Source organism: Dreissena polymorpha, chromosome 10 (assembly GCF_020536995.1).
Source record: "Dreissena polymorpha isolate Duluth1 chromosome 10, UMN_Dpol_1.0, whole genome shotgun sequence".
NCBI classification, from domain to species: Eukaryota; Metazoa; Mollusca; class Bivalvia; order Myida; family Dreissenidae; genus Dreissena; species Dreissena polymorpha.
In genome coordinates, this window is record NC_068364.1 from 20,173,000 (window position 1) to 20,195,290 (window position 22,291).

Consider the following 22,291-nt stretch of genomic DNA (forward strand, 5'->3'; position numbering starts at 1 on the left):
TGGAAACAGCGTAGACCCAGATGTGACGCGGCGTCTCATCAGCGTCTGCGCTGATTGCTTAAAGAATTTCTGTAAGAAATATTCTTAATATAGAAATAAATATAGTAGACATCCCTAATTTTGGAAATAAATTGATCAAATTCAGAAGAATGGGAGAGTCCACTAGGCATACATGGGTTAATTTTTCGACCGTCTGCGTTCGAAAGTTTTATAGTGTCTGAGGTTCTTTGTAAATATTTGTGTATTTTGTGAGTGAAACGTTCATGTCCATAGTGTTGGTAAACGTCATGGTACACATGTATATGCTTCGTTGTTTACAAGCAATTTGAGGGACCCGGACGTTTTCGAACGCGCGTTCACACATATTAATAAGTCCAAAAAGGAGCTGAAGAGTATTGTTAACCCATTTATGCCTAGTGGACTCTCCCATCCTTCTAAATTGGATCAATTTATTTCTAAAAATTAGGGATGTCTAGTACATTTATTTCTATATTTAGAATATTTCTTACAGAAATTCCTTTAAGCATCATGCGGCGTCTCATCTGGGTCTACGCTGTTTGCCAATGCCCTTTTTTAGACGCTAGGCATAAATGGGTTAAATCGTCATGTTATAAATGCACATTTTCCGTACGCCATAGTGACCATGACATTAAGCATATCTAATTGCATCATTCTTCAATTGAGTAATAGTTTCCAATACGTACAAAATATACAAAGACGACAAAATACGAAGAAAAATCGGGCTTGGGAAATGAAAACGCATCCGTTCAAGGTGAAACAATGGAGCTAATAATCTCAGTAAAAATGGTTGCATACATGCCGACAAAAATATTTATAATCTTTAAGTAACAGTTTAGTCACCATGATCACTAAGAAGGTATCGGGCTGTTATAGGGACTTGGTTATGTTGCTATAAGAAAGGGAATTCAACCCCACAATACAAATAAATATTTAGTTCAGCGGATTAAAACAACAAGACCACAAAAACCCGTTCAAAGCGTTAGTATGAATACAGAAAATAAGTGTTTTTGTCATAATATTTCTTAAAGGAAACAAATTGTTAAACACGGCATACACTACTTAAATATGTCTAACTGTATCTACGAAATTCGAAATGGGATGTTTTTACATTATTTAATCAGCTGCTACACAATTCCTTAATCTAATATTAAACGCAAGCAATTATTTGTATAAGTTTCGGCATAATTCGAATTTTATCGGAGGAAGTACACATCATTTGATGTAAATCGTATGGCTTTTTTCTGTACAATGTTATTTTTCGGGAGTTAACGGGGGCCTCCGTTCCCTGGATTACTTGCCGGGACTTTCCGTAACCCCCAACGGCCCTTGTTATTAATTTGTTTTATAACACTTTTGTATTTCGAGTAATATCTAATACTAAATTTAGCCGCGCTACGCCTCTGTTAAAAGTAGCGTAATTACAGCATTATTACTACTGGAAGACCACACTATCTCTCTTGGTATACTCGAACAGATATTATGTTAATGCAAAGTTAGTCGATATTTAATTAATTTTAAATGCACAAAATACATCAATTTTCCTCAGGTCTTTGTCGAATGGCTTATTGAACTACAAAAATGCCGTAGATGACGCGATAGTATGCGATAAAAGAACTTGATTTACGGTTTTAAACGATAGCGCAATTTAATACAACCAATTCACAGGTAAAGAATCAATTTTGAAGACAATATTTGTTTGTGGTCGGTTTCATAACGAGTTGTATGGTCATTGGGACACGCGAAATTACTTTTGCACGAATGAAAGTGCTGCAATTTTATACATTTCAGGTTTAATATTAAGCGTTTTCAATAGGACAAAAGATCTCGTGAATGAAGCATATATCCCTATCATAGATATGGGCCGTGCTCTGTGAAAAGGGGTTTAATGCATGTGCGTAAAGGTGTCGTCCCAGAATAGCCTTTGCAGCCCGCACAGGCTAATCAGGGACGACACTTTCCGCATAAAATGGATCTTTGCTTAAAAGATACTTTCTTTAAACAGAAAATGTCATAAACGTAGAAAGTGTCGTCCCTGATGACGCACATGCATTAAACCCCATTTTCAAAGAGCACTGTTCATATCTATACATTGTATTTAACTATTAGCATTAAGTACAACCCAGGCACGGCATCGTTCATTTCAACAGCGACTGTACTGTTTTGTTGTTGTTGATAATTTCGTTGTTGTTCCATGTGATATTGCAGCATTAGCTCTTTATGTTCAAATCTTTCAAAATCCAAACAATATATGCCAACCTCCATTCCTTAACTTAGATAAAAATGAGACAAAAAGAACCAAGAAAGAAATCTATGTTGTATTACTGGTTCATTTCACGAAATACTATGTACACATTTAAACCGTACACAAAGTTTGTGTGGTCATATTTATGTCGAGGTTTCGGATCAGCAGACGATTTATTCCACAAATCAATACGGAGGATTACGAAGATAGTCGATGTTTCTCGATTGATTTATGTTTAAGTTTCGGGTTAAAAAGTGCACTGAATATAAATTGTCATTAGCCTACAGACGAACCTCGGTCTCTATTATTTATTTTACGAACGATAATACCGTTGTCGAAATGTGGGCGAAGTCATTAAAAACCGATTGATCGCCGACAAAGCGATATCGATATGGAGTTGTTAAGTTATCTAGTTCTTATATCGAGTCGTCTTTATTAGCGGATCTTCTGTTTGAAATACGCGTAGGAACGAGCTTAAGACGGAAGTGCATTGCTGTAGTATGATATATTGCTTTTATTAGCTAATTATCGCAATGACATTTAACAAATTTTCATGGAGAACGCCCAAAAATAATTGTTTAAGATCTTTACGTATGGAAGTTTATTTGCATTATGGATCATTAAAGTCAAATAGAAAGAAAACATCATCCCCATGATATTCATGGATTTACTTTTTTCACCGCAACCATAGGCGGTAAAGTCGGTGGCAACTAAGAAAACTTTCGGAGGACGGACGGTGTCGTTTTCGCTGTTTATCTTTAGTAGCTCGGAAATACGTAAATTGTTTGGCATTTCTTTTGTTGAGAGTTGTTGACTAAAGCGACGATTCTTCAAGGATTAAACCCTAGGTGTCCAAATTTATACTTTTTTCAAAATTTGAATCCCATTGTTTTCATATTGCGATCCACAGGTGGTTAGTGTGTGGCTATGATATTAATAAGTGAAAACATCATTTTGAATGATAAATTATCATATTATAAAGAAAAATCAGATTTTATGAAAAAAAAAGATATGATTGATCCTAAAACAACACCAATGTTACTGTATTGCTTAGAGATAGAAATAGATTCAAAAATATATATGCAAATAGTTTAATACAACAACTTTTGATATTTATCATCTAGAGCGTTTATAAAACCTATGCATCGGGCTGCCAAAATAAATAGCATAACATTATACAAATACATCATTATGCAAAACCGGTAGTATCTTTAACATTTGCTGTAAATCTCAGACACTTCTAGTAAACCTTTACACAAGAAGTTACATGTTTAAGTATGACACTTTGCTGTTAACTTTTGCGACTCATAGCTTTTGTTAGAAAATACTCGTGTGGTGTATTGTTTTTAGATTTAAAACATATTTACTTGCACGGTCGGTGTTGATATGGTCACTAAATTGCATCACTTAAAAAATAAATAAATAAACCAAATATTTTTTTTATTTGATCGGATTATTTTCATTCACAATTAGTAATTGTAAAGAATTCTGCACCCTCTAACCTACTAGCGCGCCTGTAAAGGTATACAACTACCCGGTTATGGGGTCCTCGCTAATTCCGTCTTTTAACTGCCACAAGGTGTTTTTGAAAAAGCGAGCGTTTTTGGCAGAATTGGCAACATGAAATTAAACTCATCTCTAAGCTTTGTGCTGTATAGCAGCAACACCAACAACAACAGCAGCAACGACAACAACATGTGGTCCTTAAAATCTTAACCATAGACATTCATACTGAACTGAATTTTTTTATTGAATCTTAATTACAAAATCAATTAACACAAATATTGACTTAATAGGAAACTCACGACAAGAAATGTATTATCACTTAGTTTTCTTACTCATTGTATTTTAACAAATGCATCTATAAATGTCATTCATTATCCACGCTTTACTCTGAGTATAATAACACATATGTATTTAATTTACGTGGCGGGGATGAGCTCATATCATGGAGTGTGTACGTTTGCCTAATCAATTTCTTGCAAATAAAATGATAAAGCGAAATTCGATTTGCGCCCAGAGTTTTGTTTGTTATGCAAAGTGTGACGTTTGGAACCCAAATGAACTGAATGAGCGGAACTGTAAGGAATAATTGATTGCACGTTATATTTATCTATGGATTGTTAATGACATTGAACATATTGACGGCATTAAAGTGAAACTCATAGTCGGATGGGTCTTAAATGAATATGGAAACTATCATCCCTTTTAATCAGTGAAGTCTTTTTTAATCGCATGGTAACACACTTGCTTCACAATGAATGGCTTGTTTGTTCGAATCGCCCACTTAAAGCAACTCACTCACTCACTCACTCACTCACTCACTCACTCACTCACTCACTCACTCACTCACTCACTCACTCACTCACTCACTCACTCACTCACTCACTCACTCACTCACTCACTCACTCACTCACTCACTCACTCACTCACTCACTCACTCACTCACTCACTCACTCACTCACTCACTCACTCACTCACTCACTCACTCACTCACTCACTCACTCACTCACGCACGCACGCACGCACTCCCGCACTCACTCCCGCACTCACTCCCGCACTCACTCACTCCCGCACTCACTCACTCACTCACTCACTCACTCACTCACTCACTCACTCACTCACTCACTCACTCACTCACTCACTCACTCACTCACTCACTCACTCACTCACTCACTCACTCACTCACTCACTCACTCACTCACTCACTCACTCACTCACTCACTCACTCACTCACTCACTCACTCACTCACTCACTCACTCACTCACTCACTCACTCACTCACTCACTCACTCACTCACTCACTCACTCACTCACTCACTCACTCACTCACTCACTCACTCACTCGCTCGCTCGCTCGCTCGCTCACCCACCCACCCACCCACCCACCCACTCACTCACTCACTCACTCACTCACTCACTCACTCACTCACTCACTCACTCACTCACTCACTCACTCACTCACTCACTCACTCACTCACTCACTCACTCACTCACTCACTCACTCACTCACTCACTCACTCACTCACTCACTCACTCGCTACACTAACATTACCAAGTAGTAGTAGATCGGCTCCTTTAACTGTAAATTCAGTGTAAAGTTCACAGATTGTCAATCGAAGTGTCAAGCATTTTTTCACCGTATGTTTGTAGTTCTGCATTCTATGGGATACAGGGATGTTTCCGTGGGTATGTGTTAGAAGTTCTACAATGTGTTTGGATTACATGACAACCAACATTGTGCGGAGGAAATACCAAGTTATTCCACAATTATTTCTTAAAATACACATCATAATAATATAATTTATCTTAAAACCATTCAAGCTAGGATTCTTTCATACGTCTAATATTTATAGACCTACACAGCTCAGCAAGAGGTTTTTAAAGAGGGTGGTGTAATATGTATTAAATTTTGTATAAATACCCTTAGGATTGCTGTCGTATATTTTATCATTGTAAATCTTATTTAGAATTCATAAGTCACTGTAAGTCGTGAAATCAATATACACATGTATGTTCAGAGATAGACTTTGGCAAATTCTATATAGGTTTATATGTTGTGTATTTTCAATGTTACCGTGGATGTTTACTGCACAGTTAGAAATCTACTGCTGCACTATTTATTAATCAATTAGTACAGTAGTGTACGTTAATAGTTATATATTTTTGTATATAATGGTAAACTTAACATATCACATCCAATGTCGTAATCCTTCCACAACAATAATACAACTGAGAATAAACGAAAATTTCAAATCTATATTTTCAAATGAAGCTTATTAAAAGTATGTGTTTCTTACATGGCATGTCACATCAGTTTTAATAATGTGTACACGATTTACGAGGTTATCATTTATTAGATACATGTTTATTCATAAAGTAACTTTATTTGTCAGACCCATACTGTAAAAATGCGATTGAATTCGCCTATGGTTTAGTCGAAATTCGAAAGACGAACCTCGTTGCCTGTAAGTTGATATGTTTCATGAGTTAAACCTTTATGCAACGAGTGGATGAAGTATCTATTGTGGGTGGGTTAGGAGAAATAAAACATATCAATACATGGAAAACATAAATTGCATTGCTAACGACGAATACTCGCGTGGGAGTGCGATCGTTTAGTGAGAATAATAGACATCGTTTAGTTTAGTTGCTATGTCTTTCAGTATTTACTAATAGCCCCGTATTTTAGGCTGAACGTTTTTCGACACTAGTCGAATTAGTTATGTAAAGTCCGATAACTTTGGCGCATACCTGTAGTATGTGAACGACCCCAATCAAACATTTGAAAGCGTAATGTTTATGTTTTAATGTACATGTATATGGTTTAACTTTTGGAAAACATATAAACCTTCAACCGTGGGTTATTCGACAACAGACTATAATCAATAGTATTATTTCTGAAACATACTTAGCTATTTTGACTTACATGAATCATATGGTTAAAAGAAGACACACTTCTAATTGAACTTATATCGAAATATCGAATAATTGCCATATCGAAAGCAGTCACCTGTTATTAAAACTATGTAGGAATCGGACTTCCGAAAGCGTTCATCTCTCTCTAGTTCACTGAATGAGGAACAATGACACAGGGGTTCTTTGCCAGTCATGTCTGTTGTGGGCTGCTGTGAGTAGCTCATCCATGGGAATGGACGTCCAATCTTTCAGATTGTTCATCCAGCTTTTCTTCTGACGCTCTCGGCGGCGATCACCCTCTAGCGTGCCCTGGAGAACAGTCTTGCGCAGTTAGTCGTGCCTCTTGACGTGTCCAACACCAGGGGTAGTTCGTTTGGGCCGTCAAGTGCACCTGTCATGTTCCGGACGTACGCGTTGACCATATTCGTGTATATATATATCTTGTGTTCTGTGTCCGCGTGTAGCATCCAGATCACGCAAGGAGATTACGAGCGACTATACTCAAAGTCTGTACTTAACGGGGAAGCTGAATGGGCTTCTCGTTCACAAAATGCTCAGTCTGGCGGTCTCTTATTCGGACCTCAGTGGTAATGGGGCCATCCTTGCCGCCAAGTACTTTTAACTGGTCACTTCTTCGAGCTTCTTGCCTTTCATGAAAATGTCTGAGCGGATGTTGTTGGTGCTGTTCACCTTGGTCTTCGACTACGCCTTGCTAACCACCATTCCGTATGCTCCTGCTCTTAAAACCGTCTGTTCGTGAGGTCTTGGTGTCCAATGCTGGTCCAATCCAAGAGGTCAATGTCATCTGCATATCTCAGGTAAGAGATGTGTCTGCCAACGATACAGATGGGCTGGTCGTGGCCTTGAAGGGTCCCCTGTATTATCCTATCAAGCGGACACCTTTACTATTATATCTTAACAGGACGCAACATAATACGTTGGTATTTAAATCTCGAAAGCGGACACACATGTCAATTGCTCGTTTCAGCGAAATTTAATAGCATTTTGCCGTCGTTGAACATTATCTAATTATAATAAAAATTCAACAAAAGGAAGAGATATAATGTCAGATATTATATCGCATAGTTTGGCTTTCAATTGCAGTTAGATTGCAGTAATTTCTGTTTAATATATCTAAATTGAATGAACTATATTCGTTGAAAAGAAAATAAATTGTGTATTTAAAGGCAAAGTTTCGACAATTTGTCAACTTTATGGGACCAAATAATCGTTTCGAAAGATCTCAGATAAAATTTACATGCTCTAATACGGACGAATACCTGTTATTAGAAACTACCCGGTGTATCACGATTAAGCAAATTTGCATACATTCTCAAATTAACGTCGCAGACTGCAATGCCGATAAACTCCTTTTGGTAATACGCTTTAAATATGACATTATCCTGGCTACATGGCTACGTTGTGTTTATAAGCTTCACGGTTTGAAACTATTTGATAGTCTCCCCCTCACCAAGAACGGTCTGCAACTCATTTAACACGGCAAAACAATTCCAACCATTCGCAATCTGCAACTTTAGCTGTCACTATTGAAAATATTGACCTACAGAAGTGTATGAGGTGTGCGGTATATGGTGCAGTGATTCAATACCTAAACCCTTTTACATAGATACATGTTTTGACGCATTTGTAGTAAGTTAAATCTAATTTAAGACCGCTCTTACTAGATTGAAAGACTTCATTTCCAACCTTAGATACTGATGATCAGCAAACAGCATAAAACCTGAACAGAAATAAAAAATAAAATAAAAGCATGGAGTAAATAATTTAAATAGTTACTTTTTCCAAAATTTACCTGTAGAATTCATTCATTTTTTATGTTTTAATGTTTTTAAATGTTTTATATATAAACAAAAAGTGTTTCCCACAAATAAAGTCACATGCTGTTTGTACATAGTTATGCCCTGATTTGAACATCTTTTTGTACAATCCCGCTGTTTATTTATAATTATATAACTACATTAAAATGGCAGTTCATAGTCCGCTTGGTAAACGACAATAAACACAACCCGTTTGGGTAACCGCCATTGTTGCGGGTAGAGTTTCGTTTGTTAATCGCAAATCTTTGAAATTTATGTACCCATTTTAATAGCGCAATTTTCTTTTGTCAAATGCAAATTAGAATCGCACAAGGCCTTGCACACCTGGTTTCAATTAATTTGTCTTTTTTCTTCAAAGAATTTCGATCATCTGATATATTTTAATAATTCGTAAACCCACTGGGTCAAGTTTGGCATAATTGGCAATAATTTCAATATCATAATGACATTTGACATGCGCAATTGACATGCGCGCTTGCATGTGTATATATGTATATTATTGGCTGAACGTGTTCTAGTATAACGTACGGAAACGTCGCTTGCGTGCGCGTAATATATGTGTCAATCTGGAATAATTACAAAATTTAAGAATACATGTATTTAATACAATGTTCTTTTGTGTAATATGAAGAATTGCGTTTTTATGATTTAAAGCAGTACTGTGTGGTCGAAAAAGAATATATACAAAGCACGCATGGAAAAAAAAACTCGAATTTGGACTAAATTTTTAATGTATATGATACGATTTAAACGCAAAAAAGCACGAACGTCCACTTACTATATGTCCGGATTAAGCATTTGTTAACAATAGTGTTAACAAGTGCACACTTGTGATGGATGTTATTGCTGTTATTGTTGGTTTGAGATGCTTTGAATACAATTTTAAAGGTTTACTAATAAACCTGGTATCAAGAGTGTTGATATAACGATAACTGAAAAATTAGGTATCTTCGTCGGCATACATTTTCGTATTATTTTGACTGACTTTTTAGCGGACATGTAAAATTCGCGGATTTCCGATTTGGCAGCAAACAAAAGAAGAGGCATTTTCTCCGAGGCATTTTCCGATGGGTATATCTAGGTGAGAACTTCGTGAATCGGTGAACTCACGGACTACAAGAAAACCATGAATTACAGAACATAATGCTTTTATGAATATCAGTTGAAATAACATGGCATTGATTCTCTTTTTAGTTCTTCAAAGAAGTAATCATAAAGACCTTTGCAAATAAATGTCATGTTTTGTTGATTGAAAAAAAATATCATAAATATGATTTCGGATTGAACCGGATTAAAAATAGCAAAGGAAGGGTAACGAATTGAAATTACCGGTAACTGCTTTTCAGAGGAAGTTTCAGGGAAAGGCACATTTGAAGGATATTAATATAATTATGAATGCTCATTTTTTCCCCAAATATATAATACATGCAATCGTCAGTGGCCGTATAACGAACTGGTTAATTCCACCGATTTAAGTTCAGTGACTGTTTTATGATTTGAAAAGCAGCTTACCCTTAGGGCAATGACTGTTTTCTACTTTGTTTGTGCTCAATCACGTATAAAAGTGGATGTCTTGGTTTGCAAATGGAAACATAGAGAACGAGAACACGGACCAATCTTCATCACGTGATATGGTGTTTTGACCAATCTTCATCACGTGATATGGTGCATTGACCAATTTTCATCATGTGATATGGTGTTTTAACAGTTGATTGGATTCACTGTGATCTACTAATAACAAAGTCACCGGGGTGTGAGGTTTATTTTCACTTTGTGCGCTGCAAATTCCGATCCTTATCTGTTATAAAAACATTTTTTTTAAATACTGCTTTTATAATTTTACAAACCTTGTAAATTAGATTACCGCTAAACGGAGTAAAGGAGAGATAGTTTTCAAAGTCAACAACAGCCAGTGATGTTTTTGTTAATAATTTACTTGGAGACTTGTAGCTTAAATTTGAAAACATGAGAAGTATTAGATATAAACCTGGCAACGATGTGATATACTTTGCGAGTTAAAGACAAAATAATTGCCTTGAGATTGCAAGTACGTGTAATGTGAGAAAATAATAATTTGAAAGCAGGAGTAAAGAAGAGTCATAGTATATGTACAAAATAATTATGTATGGTTACGTTATGTATGTTCTTTGACAGAATTGTGGCGTTGATATGTTTGGAAATTATTAGATTGCAATCAAATGGAATAAAGCAAAAGAAATTCGTTGTCTTGAAGCGTTGACAAAAAATTATGGATTTAAACATATATTTGGAACAAAACGTTGGATGGCGATGAAACAAATCGGCATTTTTATCTATTATATGCTACTTCTTTCTACAATGGTGTAATCAATAGCATTGGCATTTTGTATAAAAAAAGCTTATTTAAATATCAGAATGTGAACAAATAGGAAGTGTTTCTATTTGATCGATTAATAAGACATTCTGAAATCGGAGGTATCAATACTTTTCTCATTTTTGCGAAAATTTGATACTTTGCATGTCGGTTTAATTGTGGGATTGATTTGATCATTTTCAATACAATTCCTTTTTCAACGAGCACCGCCGATAATTGCTCGATAATTAACGAGCCTTCCAGGGGAGCATTTGGATATAAAAGTGATATTTAAACACGATTTATACAAGTAATACCTAATACGCTGCAATGAACATTCATTATAAAAGAAAAACATGATTATAGATCACCGTCGGAATTGTTAGAATTTCTAGTTTGGGAAAAAGCTGCATTGAAACCCTTGGTTTATGTCAGACATGGCTAGAAGACATCTAGTCTCGAGAAAAATTATTTTCAAGTAAATAAATATGTTCCAAAACTTATATGAAATATAAGTATTAAATTTAGTAGAGGTAATATAGTCGACATATTTCGCGAAAATATCCACTTTCTGGATACAAAAATGAAGGACAAGAGGAGAAAGTCGTTGGGTGAAAGTCGAAGAAGAAAAACGTCAAATGGCAGACGGCACTCAGTGATGGCAGACGGACGCGATTTTCAGGCGGAAGATGTTTCCGCTTTACAGAATGTTTCAAATAGCACAACAACACAAAATGGAATGGATGGCAATTTAACCGAAAGTAGGCGAAATTCAAAGCAGAGTCTTGAAAATAATAACGAAAACGCCGACGAAGATTCAGCGAAAGGTCAGAAAATGGTGGAAGGTGCTATTGGCAGACGAAACGCAGTTGCAGTTGTCGAGCAAGATCTAGTGAAAGCTGGTTTTAACAAAAAACGTAGAAGATCCTCTGTTTCGAGACGCCCGTCTATTCCGGAGGAGAATGGTCCCCACATAAACGCTTCGCTGTCTTTAAAATCGCGCCTTCGTGCCGTTGCCAAGATGGTGAACTGTATTGGTAAAATACACGAAGCGGAACCAAAATTTTTCCAGGTGAGAATTGGCTTATTGCTACTAACAAGAGCTCGTGGTGATAAAAAGAGGTAAATGCAACTTCGTCAAGAGCGTTCCTAAATATTGCTATTTGTGTCTACGAGGGGAGATCAAATGCTGGCGGATGTACGTAAAGATCGTACGTTCATTTCTAAGGATAATAAATACGTGCAATTTTGTTTTGATAACATGCCTATTGCTGATTACACGTTCGGTGGCGTTATCAACAAGGTCATTAAAGTTCTTTTTAACTCCAAAATTTGACGGACGCCATACGATTCAAAATTTTAATTTAATGCGTTGCACATAGCTTACGTGCACATAACTTACAGATCAGCAAATTTGGTCAGTACATCATATGAGCTTCATTTACCTAACATGGGTCGGACTTGTTCTTAATCGTATGCAAATAAGTTTATCTCGATATTTAACCTCAAAAAAAAACCGCGCTAAAAACTTGCGTCAGGACTTGGAATATAATGAGTTTTATCAATAACAAAAGCGCGTTTTTCGCATGGTACATAACCCATGATATGATATGATATGACTGAGACAGTATTTGTAACAATTCATGTCATATATCCACACAACGAAATTATATTTGTATTTGACTTAATTTCACTTCGTTAGCTTTTATGTCAATATAGATGTGTTGACATAGCGCTTTTGATAATAACTTGCTCAAATAAAGATGTTATGTCTACTTAAATTGTATTGATTGTATACGCGAAAAATGGCACGAATGTTTTCGTGACAAAACATGGGTAGGGACATGACATAATATTTAAGGATTAATTTTGTTCCGGTTTTTACTTTAATCGACCGGCACTTTCTTTTCTCGTATTTCTACCATGTTTATGATTAAAAATAAAATTTAGCAACCGAACATTGTTCTTGGTTAAGGTTAAGACTTGTTATTGATGTTGTTCGAAAGCCGCGTAAATCATTTTTTTGCCATTTTTGCAGACGGAATTGCGCGTTATTCGGGAAGTTGAAGTCATATTTTGCCGGATTTGTTTTTTACATTTCATTATTTTAGACGCAGTTTATGAATTGATTCCAAACAAGTGTATGTAATGACATACTAGTTCATTTATCTTTTTTGAAATGCGATTAACGTTTTCGTAATCTGTTCAGCGGAAAATACACAAACCGTTGTTGAGTTTTTTTTTGCCTCATCTGGTGTTTGACTCATAGTAAACTCACTTAAACAATTTTTTCACAAATGTTTTTTTCAGGATTTTCTCACAAATTTGACCATCTGATCAGATGTAAATTCTAGTATTTTCGTAATTTTACACGTTTTAATGAAGCCACTATGGTTATAAACTAAAAAAAGGAAAAACATTAACAAAAGTTGACATACATTTTCCGAAACACATGGAGGGTATTGCTACCATTTTCGAAAAAGCGTTCCGTATAATAAGAAGCGTTACCATCATTTTTTATTAAAAAAATCAGTAATTATATTCACAACCTTGATATCTAAACACAATTAATGTGTATGATGACAGTGTGGTAGTTTTAAGCTTAAAATAGTATAGTCAATGCTGTTTATGTATGTGATTTTATATGGCCTGTCAAAAAATTGGCAAAGTGAACATGTTGTTAATTAGCAAAACATTGTGATACATTTTATACAGAAAAACATGTATGAATTAAATTCAAACAAGCAAATTAACACTTCTGACTGAGAAACATTTATATAAAATATAGGTTCGTTTATTAAAAATTACCAGAAGAGAACACATATTGTATTTACTTTTGCAAAGTATAGCCCACCGTGTTAGCAAATGCGTAATAAGACATACATGAATAAAATAATAAATAATAACGAGTGAGCAAGTATAAAACAACATATTCATATATTATAGTAAAACGTCTATTAACGGTGGTGCTGGCATGTGGAAAATGCTTGTTAGTCGTGCGTACATGTGTGTATGAATATGTTTGTAAAACATCGGTAGAATACACATATCTAGTTTAAAACGAGCGAGTATGTTTTAGCTGTATTTTAATGAGTGTACATATTTCGTATGTGTGCGCGAAATGTTAACACGACGTATAATTGAAGACTTATTTTTCTATGATAAAGATCGTTTGCTTATCTGCAACACATCTATATTACGAACAATTTTCCGATTCCGTTCATGAATTTATTTGACGCACTTCGGCGGATAGTTGAAATTTCAAGTTCACTTATTCACTGCAAATTTCTCTTTAGAGCCGATCAATCAATTAACGATAGCTTTTCCACAAAAGCAATCAAATTACGGCCTATATCTTCCGTGATTTAAGCTTACATTGAAATTAATGGCAGCCGGATTCAGTTGTCAATAAACGGACAAGAAAATATGCTATACAAACATAATTGTACCCACCTGGTTTGATAACTTTATTTTTAAAACAGTCTTTTCAAATGTCGGCGACTGTGCGCATTTGGTATTATAATATTTGTAAATGCTTCTTCATCTCTGACCACACCCACGTCACATACACATACAAAAAGGTTTTAAACTAACGTGGAGTTACTGTATAGAGAATACTAGGTCGGTGCCGAATTTAGCAAAGTTTATTTTGCGAGGCTTAGAAAATCTGAACCACGAGCCTTGGCGAGTGGTTCAGATTTTCGTGCCGAGAAAAATAAAGTTTGCTTCATTCGGCACCGACCTAGTATTCGATTTATCCCATCAATTTTCTTAGTCGTAAATTATTTCTTTAAAAAAAGAATAGGAAAATCGAACTACACAGAAAATTCCAAAGTTATTTTAAGCAAACATTGTTTCATTATTTTAATCGTGCCGAGCCTAATACATTACAAAAAGATCAGTAACTAACCTGTTTTTCTGTTTATCATACCTGTACGTTCCCAATTTTTAAGAAATAATGAAAAAAGAACACTAAACAACTGCAGCTTTAGCGTGAAAGAACATGCATTGTGTCGTATGACGTGTTAATAATGACGTCACGAGTACGCGCACTTAATATTTGTAAATATTTTTTTTTGCTTTTTAGTTGCATTATGTATTAAAAATATATTACATCTTGGTATCAAATTGTTTGTTTTGTTGAATCTGATTCGATTTTACTAAAATGATTACTTTATAGTTGATTCCGAGTAATATGACCATTCTCCGCCGCGCGTGACAGCTATATTTCAGCACTGCCGAAATAGAGGACAATTTATTCCACAGTGGTTTATTTGACAATGCACATCTGACGATGGGATAAAAGTAGCTATTTATCCGAATAAGGGTAATTGCACTCTCAAATAATGTGATAACGAACTAGAATGATTCTGATCAAATTCAATTTAACAGGATTTAATATGTAATATGTTTTTGTATAGTTGAAGTATGTGTTCTGGAGTGATGGCCTCTATTGAAATAAACAAACTATTGTATTGAAAAGAAACATACTAGCCGCATACATATGTAACGATAAAGCGGTTCGTGTTAGACCGGACTGGTGTCGTCTCGTCGCTTACCGCACATATCCACATACATTTAAGATAACGTTTCTTAACACATACATATATACACTATTTTATTCACTATTTAGCGCTTGGATTTTGTCATATTTTGCGGGAGTGAAAGTACACCTAGACCACACCATTGAACCTACCCGACGCGAATTTAGGCAAATTAATTTTATGGAACATCTAAACTCATATGAGCTTTCTGTATCAGTTAATGCACATTGCGCAGTTTTGTAATGTACGTACTTGACGTGTCCATTTGTTATATTAAAGTATATAGCACATTGTATTATGTATGGCATTGTATTGTCCCATACCGGTGAAACCGGAGGGGACTTATGGTTTGCGCTCTGTGTGTCAGTCTGTCAGTCAGTCACACTTTTTTGGATCCTGCGATAACTTTTAAAGTTCTTCATACTTTTAATGAAACTTAAAATATGGACAGATGGCAATATGTAGATTATGCACATCAATTCATTTTGTTCCTACGTCAAAAATTGTGGTTGCTATGGCAACAAATAATTTGTTTTACTGACAATGGTGGAGTTTCACCGGTAGGGGACAATATTGCTTAGCAATCACTTGTTTAATATGTTATGCTAAGCATTGCACCACATAACACACACTCGTGTGTTGTTTTCTCTTTCTACGATTTATTTCTGTTTTCAATAAACTGCTCCAGCTTCTTTTGAAATATAAAACTCGATAAGCATATGCATTTATTTTAGTAGTTGGGAGTTGAGTATTATATTTATTGCTTTTCATGTTGCTACAGGTGTACAAAATATGCACACATGCCATATAACTTTGACTAATTAAATAAAAGACACGATTCCGTGAAACCAAAACAAAAAGGACGAACCACACGTTTTTCATAGTAATATTTAATAAAACACTAAAATGGTTGCAAATTTTCCGCTTTAAGGACAACCAAACTTAGTTGACTTCTAATACAAATGCTAGATGGTTACACAATTAAGGTCGCAATTATAAAATAAGAATAAAAAAGGAGAAAATGCAAATACTGAAAAACAATAACCCGTCGTAAAACCTGGTTCCGTATTGGAAAACAGATTTTCTAACGCATTATTCCGATAAAAGTTATACCTGCACTACAATGGGATAGTTATATAAACGGTTTATTGTAATAACTTTTGCGATCCGATTTGTATAGCGTCATTGTTGAAATTATTTTGTTATCCACGGGCTGTTTTCACTACTTATGTACTATTTTTATTGCGCCTTTTTACGGTTGAAAGAAACGATTTTAAGAATCAGTATTGGTCGCCTAATATGCATTGTGTGATGGTAGAGGATTTCTGGCGTTTTGTTGATATTTGGATTCTAAAATGAGTCTTCCATTAGCATTGGAAATGGTAAGACAATTTTAAGATAAATATGATGTTAAATACGTTAACGTTATCGTAAAACCGTTGTTTTGGATTTACTAAAGGATACGGAATCTAATAGACAAGATATCCGCAAACATAATTATGTTATTCAATTAAAAAAAAGGAAATACAAATATTAATGGCAAAAATAAGCAGCTATGTTGCTCGATTTTCAAGTCATAAATTGTGCAATTTTTAAACGAATTTAACAATTAAAGTCAAAGCTTTTACCCGTGGTTTGTTTTGATTGTTAATTGTGCATCGTGTGGTTTGGAATAAATGGAGTTGTAACCATGTCATTAACTATTATAATAACTACGGCATGCTCGCGTTAATTTTTTTTCGAATGCATTTGTGAACAGTATGATTTAACCATACATTGTATTACGACTTAACTTAATTGGCAAGAATGGAATACCAGTTAATGCTAATGATTTTTCTTGCGTTTTATTTTAAACGAATGGGAGAACCTTTTTTCATGAATGTCGATATGTAAAACCATTGTCATTGTTCTGCGAAATACTGAAAAATCAATAGTAATTGTCGCCATGATTTTTTTGTTTTGTTTTGTTTTCTTTAAAAAATATTTTTTCGTCCACAAGTAAGTTCGCGCATTTCTAATTCTGGAAGAAGAGGAATTTGCGTTGATGGTTTTCCGATGTTTTTGTTTTAAATCGTGGGTCGGTCAACTCAACTAACAATGATTTGAGCCGTGCTCTGTGAAAAGGGGGTTTTATGCATGTGTGTAAATTGTCGTCCCAGATCAGCCTGTGCAGTCCACACAGGCTAATCAGGGGCGAAACTTTCCGCCTAAATGAGATTTTTGCTAATAAGAGGCTTTCTTTAAAAAGAAATATCATAAAAGCGGAAAGTGTCGTCCCTGATTAGCCTGTGCGGAATGAACAGGCTAATCTGGGACAACACTTTACGCACATGCATTAAGCCCAGTTTCCCAGATCGCGGCTCATATATTGCAATTTATATTAACGTGTTCATGATTTATCTGCATTCCAGGAACCATCCCATGCCCCGGAAGATCCTCAAACAGTCATAAGGAATAAGACATTCGACGGTGAGTAGAAGATCTTCATTTACCTGTTCGTAAAAATAGTTTGTATTATATACATTTAAATGGCAAAAATGACATTTTTTAACTAAATGTACTCGAATAAAAAGTAGGGTGACTATTTTTATTGTTGGCATTTTATTTGTTTGAATACTAGTAATTTTCTGTCAAACATGGAATATATGATATGTTACAACAATTGTATGTCCGTTTGATACTTTTGACCTCGATCTGGGAAAATATGGCTTAATGCATATGCCTGGAGTGTCGTCCCAGATTAGCCTGTGCGGTCCGCACGGGCTTATCACGGACGACACTTTCCGCCTAAATAGGATTTCAGCCAAGAAAAAAATTCCATTAAACGATACATTCAATGGTATGTGGTGTTTGGTGCACGTGCTTATTACCTAGGCGACCCGGGTCCAATGCCCTTTTCCCAGAAGCACGTGAGTTTGATTGGTGGTCCCCATACCGGACACGTGGGGTTAATTAAGGGTACTGTGCCCCGCCCCTTCCCACAAACAACACAAGGCGACACAAAAATTGAATATCATTTAGCAACTACCACGTTGCTAGAAATTGAAGCTATATACTAAATTCGCCCCAACGTTCGTGAGTATAGGAAGTGAATTAAGTAAGATAATTAGGACAAACCCCTGGTCCATACATAGCCTCAGACGCGGAATAAGCATAAAAAACTCGAAAAACACACTTAAGATACCGTAGTTTTTAGTTCGCATGATACTAGCCTACAACTCAAGATGTGATGCTCGGTCTGGGAAAACTGGGCTTAATGCAGTCCGAACAGACTTATCAAGTACGACACTATTCGCTTTTATGGAACTTTTGGTTTAAAGAATGTCTTTCCTAAACGAAAATCCAGTAAAGGCTTGAAGTGTCGTCCCTGATAAGCCTGCTTTTCCGAGAGCGCGGCTCACTTATACCGCCTGGTCTTCTTTCAGTGGTGAAGAACACCCTCGGACTGCTGTTCCAGGACGATCAACTCCGCCTGGGGGTAGACAACGCCTACCCTCTCCTGAAGACCATCGGGCTCAATCCACAGAGCGAAAGAGTTGTCGACCTTGTCAGAGAGGCCAGCATTGAAAGTGGGTCAACGTTAAGTATTTGGCGTCGGTCTGGAAAAACCGGGCTTAATACATGCACGCAAAGTGTCGTCCAAAATTAGTAGGCGCAGTACGCACAGACTAATCAGGGACAACACTTTCCGCCTTAACTGGATTTTTGTTTAGAAGAGAATCTCTTCAAACAAAAAATATCCATAAAAGCGGAAAGTGAAGTCTCCGATTAGCCTGGGCGGACTGCGGACGACACGTTACACACATGCATTACACCCATTTTCCCCAGATCGCGGTTCAATTAAGTAGTAAGTGCTAAGCCTTATTATTTAGCTCAGTTGAATCGAACGTCTCATACTTATGAACACTCTGTCGAGTACTTATCGCGTGAAGAACCAGTTCCCTGTGTGTTTTTGAGAGATCTTTCGAACGGCTCTGAGCGGGAGAGATCCCTGTGTAGCATGAAGCAATGATTAAAAAAATAATTGATGTGAAATGCTTGAAGGAATAATATTCAATGTTTAAGAAGGCATTTACTTTTTTTAAATGAACTTCTTTGAAAATTATAGTTGTTTTCTGAAATGTTGGGTTACGAACTTTAAAATAAAGTTATTAATTTTCTAACCAAAAACTGATAACCTGACTGGACTGTGTAAACCAGTCTTAAGGCGGGCACAATAGCCAATGCACAAATGTTGCGACCTTTCGTTAAGCTTTTTAACAGTGTATGTACAAAGCTTTGTGGAATCATATTAAACAATACTATAAAATCATTATTGTTACGGGGTATCATTTTTGTAACGGGGTATCATTATTGTTATGGGGTATCATTATTGGTGTGGGGTATCATTATTGTTGTGGGGTATCATTATTTTTGTGGGGTATCATTATTTTTGTGGGGTATCATTATTGTTATGGAGTATCATTTTTGTTGTGGGGTATCATTATTGTAATGGGGTTTCATTATTCGTTGAGTTCGTGGGTTAACCGGTCCATGAGTTAAACACAAACATATAAAGTGACCGACGTAAATTTTAATGAAATTATTCTTAAATCAGAAATCCACGACTTAACATGTCCACGAAAAGCCTTAAAAACACACGCAATTTCACACCAACGAATACAAATGATTTTACAGTATTTTTTCACCTAAAAATGGGGATGGCAGATACGTACCCCCCCCCCCCAGAGGTTAAAGAGCCATGTGAGTTGGTAAGAATTGAAAATATGCATCATCACTCAGACCCGCAATAGCAAATTTAGTCCCATACACTTATAACAATGTAGCACTGCACTCGTAGCAAGCCGTAAAATGTTTGGAAGTTGAAAATACGTCACTGTGTAATTTTTGAATATTTGTGTTCTGAGCACAGATCATTTAGCCAGCGAAAATCGATTTGGCACAAAAGCTGAGTCTGATACTTTGCATACTAGTATATTGTTTGTGTTAACGACTAAGATCGTAAAAACAATTAATTTTAATCCAAAGAGAATGATACATTTCTTCTATCCATCATTGATCAGTAACTTTGTAATCATTTGAGCAGTACTTATTTGTTTTCTCCGTATCATTCTTTTATCTGCGTTGGTCATCATTTTTTAAATTTTATATATAAGACAGTAACGTGGTTTCACTAACACAAATATTTACATTTTCTTTATAAACTGCCTGAATTTGAACAAGCCTCAGTTACCATGCGTGGCGTAATGGATTAAGTGTCCGACTAGCGATTGAGAGGTCACGGGTTCGATCCCCACTCGGGGAGCGTTCTCTTCCCCACAGACACCAAGTACAGGTTAAAGGCCCAAGAAACGGACTCGATAGCGTTTCTTTAAGCCAGAGGATTTCAATGCATGAAATAAATAGGTTTAAACTAAATTAACCATGTCTATTAAATGTGTTGACCGCTACAATACCACTTCATACGTACGTTTGTTGTTTGTGCATATATAAGGGCGAAATCGATCACAAGAAATTGTGTCTCCTTAATAAAAATACTTTAAAAGCATTTATAGGTAAGCATTTAAGTTCTCGGTTAAAAAAAATGCGATTTTCGTGGACAAGTAAATTCGCGGAGTTCTAAATTTCGTGGATCAGTCAAACCACGAAATCAACGAAAATTAATATTCCGCGAATAACACGTGATTAAGCTGTAATAAACATTCGGGAGTTTTAATTACTATCCATTCAGTAAGTCTTCTTTGTGATATAACTGGAAATAGAATACAAATTGTGTCCTATTCAGACTACGGAGAAATCAAACCAGAAGAGTTCGAATCTGTGGTTCTGGGATTGGTGCAAGAACAGGATGTGGAACTATGGGAGCAACGTATGGAGGAGAAGGAGCATCTTCACCGGGAGCTGGCTGCAGCTAAAGCGAAAGCGGAAGCCGAAAAGATGCGCGTCGAGCAAGGTATCAGTTCGTGTTAATGCGTTTTTATGGTCAGACTCCGTTGCAGATTCGTCTTTCTTTACTCTTTTTTAAGTGTAGTCAGCTTTATTTAAGTACGTGGCATTTATTATGGTTTGTGTTAATCAACATATTGACTTGTAGTGTTTAAATCCTGTATGCGATATACATGTTCGCGTTAAAATTATGAAATGTGGGGATGACTCTGTGGTGTTTTGATTTCACTGCTCGCAACGATTACTTCCCTTTGTTTGTGGCGGGAATACTCGGAGATCAGTGCGAGACGTTTTCGATGCGATTTCTAGCGTTGGAATAGTTCGACACATATTTTTTATAAATAATTTGCAGACTATGAATCTTTAACATAAATATTCAAATACTTATTCATTCAATCGGCTATTTTTTCGCCAGTTCTGGTTCACTTCGACGCCGCGTCTATATAGTTTTAATAAAATAATGCTCTGAAACTACTGTCCGTATAATTACGTATGCAACCAATAAAATGTACTAATAATATGTTGTCCCTTACTTAAAGAGCGTTTGAAGGCCGGATTTGTAGTATCAGAAGCCGAAGTGAAGGAGGACGCGGAAAGGGAAGAAATGATGAAAAAGAAAGAAAATGACCTCAAAGAAAAAATGCAGAAGGAAGACGAACTTTTCGACAATATGAAAATGGCATTCAGGTTTGGAAATATTATGGTTATACGCGGAATCTTGTTTTTTTTTGCCACACACGTTTCTTATTAATAATACATTTTCGAATCAGAAATAATTATTTTTGATGCACGGGTATCTTAACAACACTGATACATTAAAAGTATTGAATACATAGTACGAACACAGTAAATTAGTACATAATTAATAGTTTTGTTTCTTGTTTCAACCGTATCTATTCATTGGTCTCACGTACAATATCTGCGATCACATGAAAAGCATGTGAGTTTG

General features: G+C 35.9%; 1 protein-coding gene across 2 annotated transcripts in view; it reads left to right on the forward strand.

Annotated features, from left to right (window-relative positions):
- Window positions 1-22,291, forward strand: part of LOC127848266 (uncharacterized) — a 39,476-nt gene that overhangs the window by 5,110 nt on the left and 12,075 nt on the right. Inside the window, exons 1-5 of one of the 2 annotated variants that reach the window (XM_052380632.1) lie at window positions 5,393-5,452; window positions 17,808-17,865; window positions 18,822-18,965; window positions 21,182-21,349; window positions 21,882-22,029. In XM_052380632.1, the coding sequence (XP_052236592.1) occupies window positions 5,441-5,452; window positions 17,808-17,865; window positions 18,822-18,965; window positions 21,182-21,349; window positions 21,882-22,029 (530 nt within the window). In that variant the 5' untranslated portion in view covers window positions 5,393-5,440. Of the gene's footprint in view, window positions 1-5,392; window positions 5,453-17,807; window positions 17,866-18,821; window positions 18,966-21,181; window positions 21,350-21,881; window positions 22,030-22,291 lie in introns of those variants that run through there. The other variant, XM_052380631.1, reaches the window with a different exon arrangement.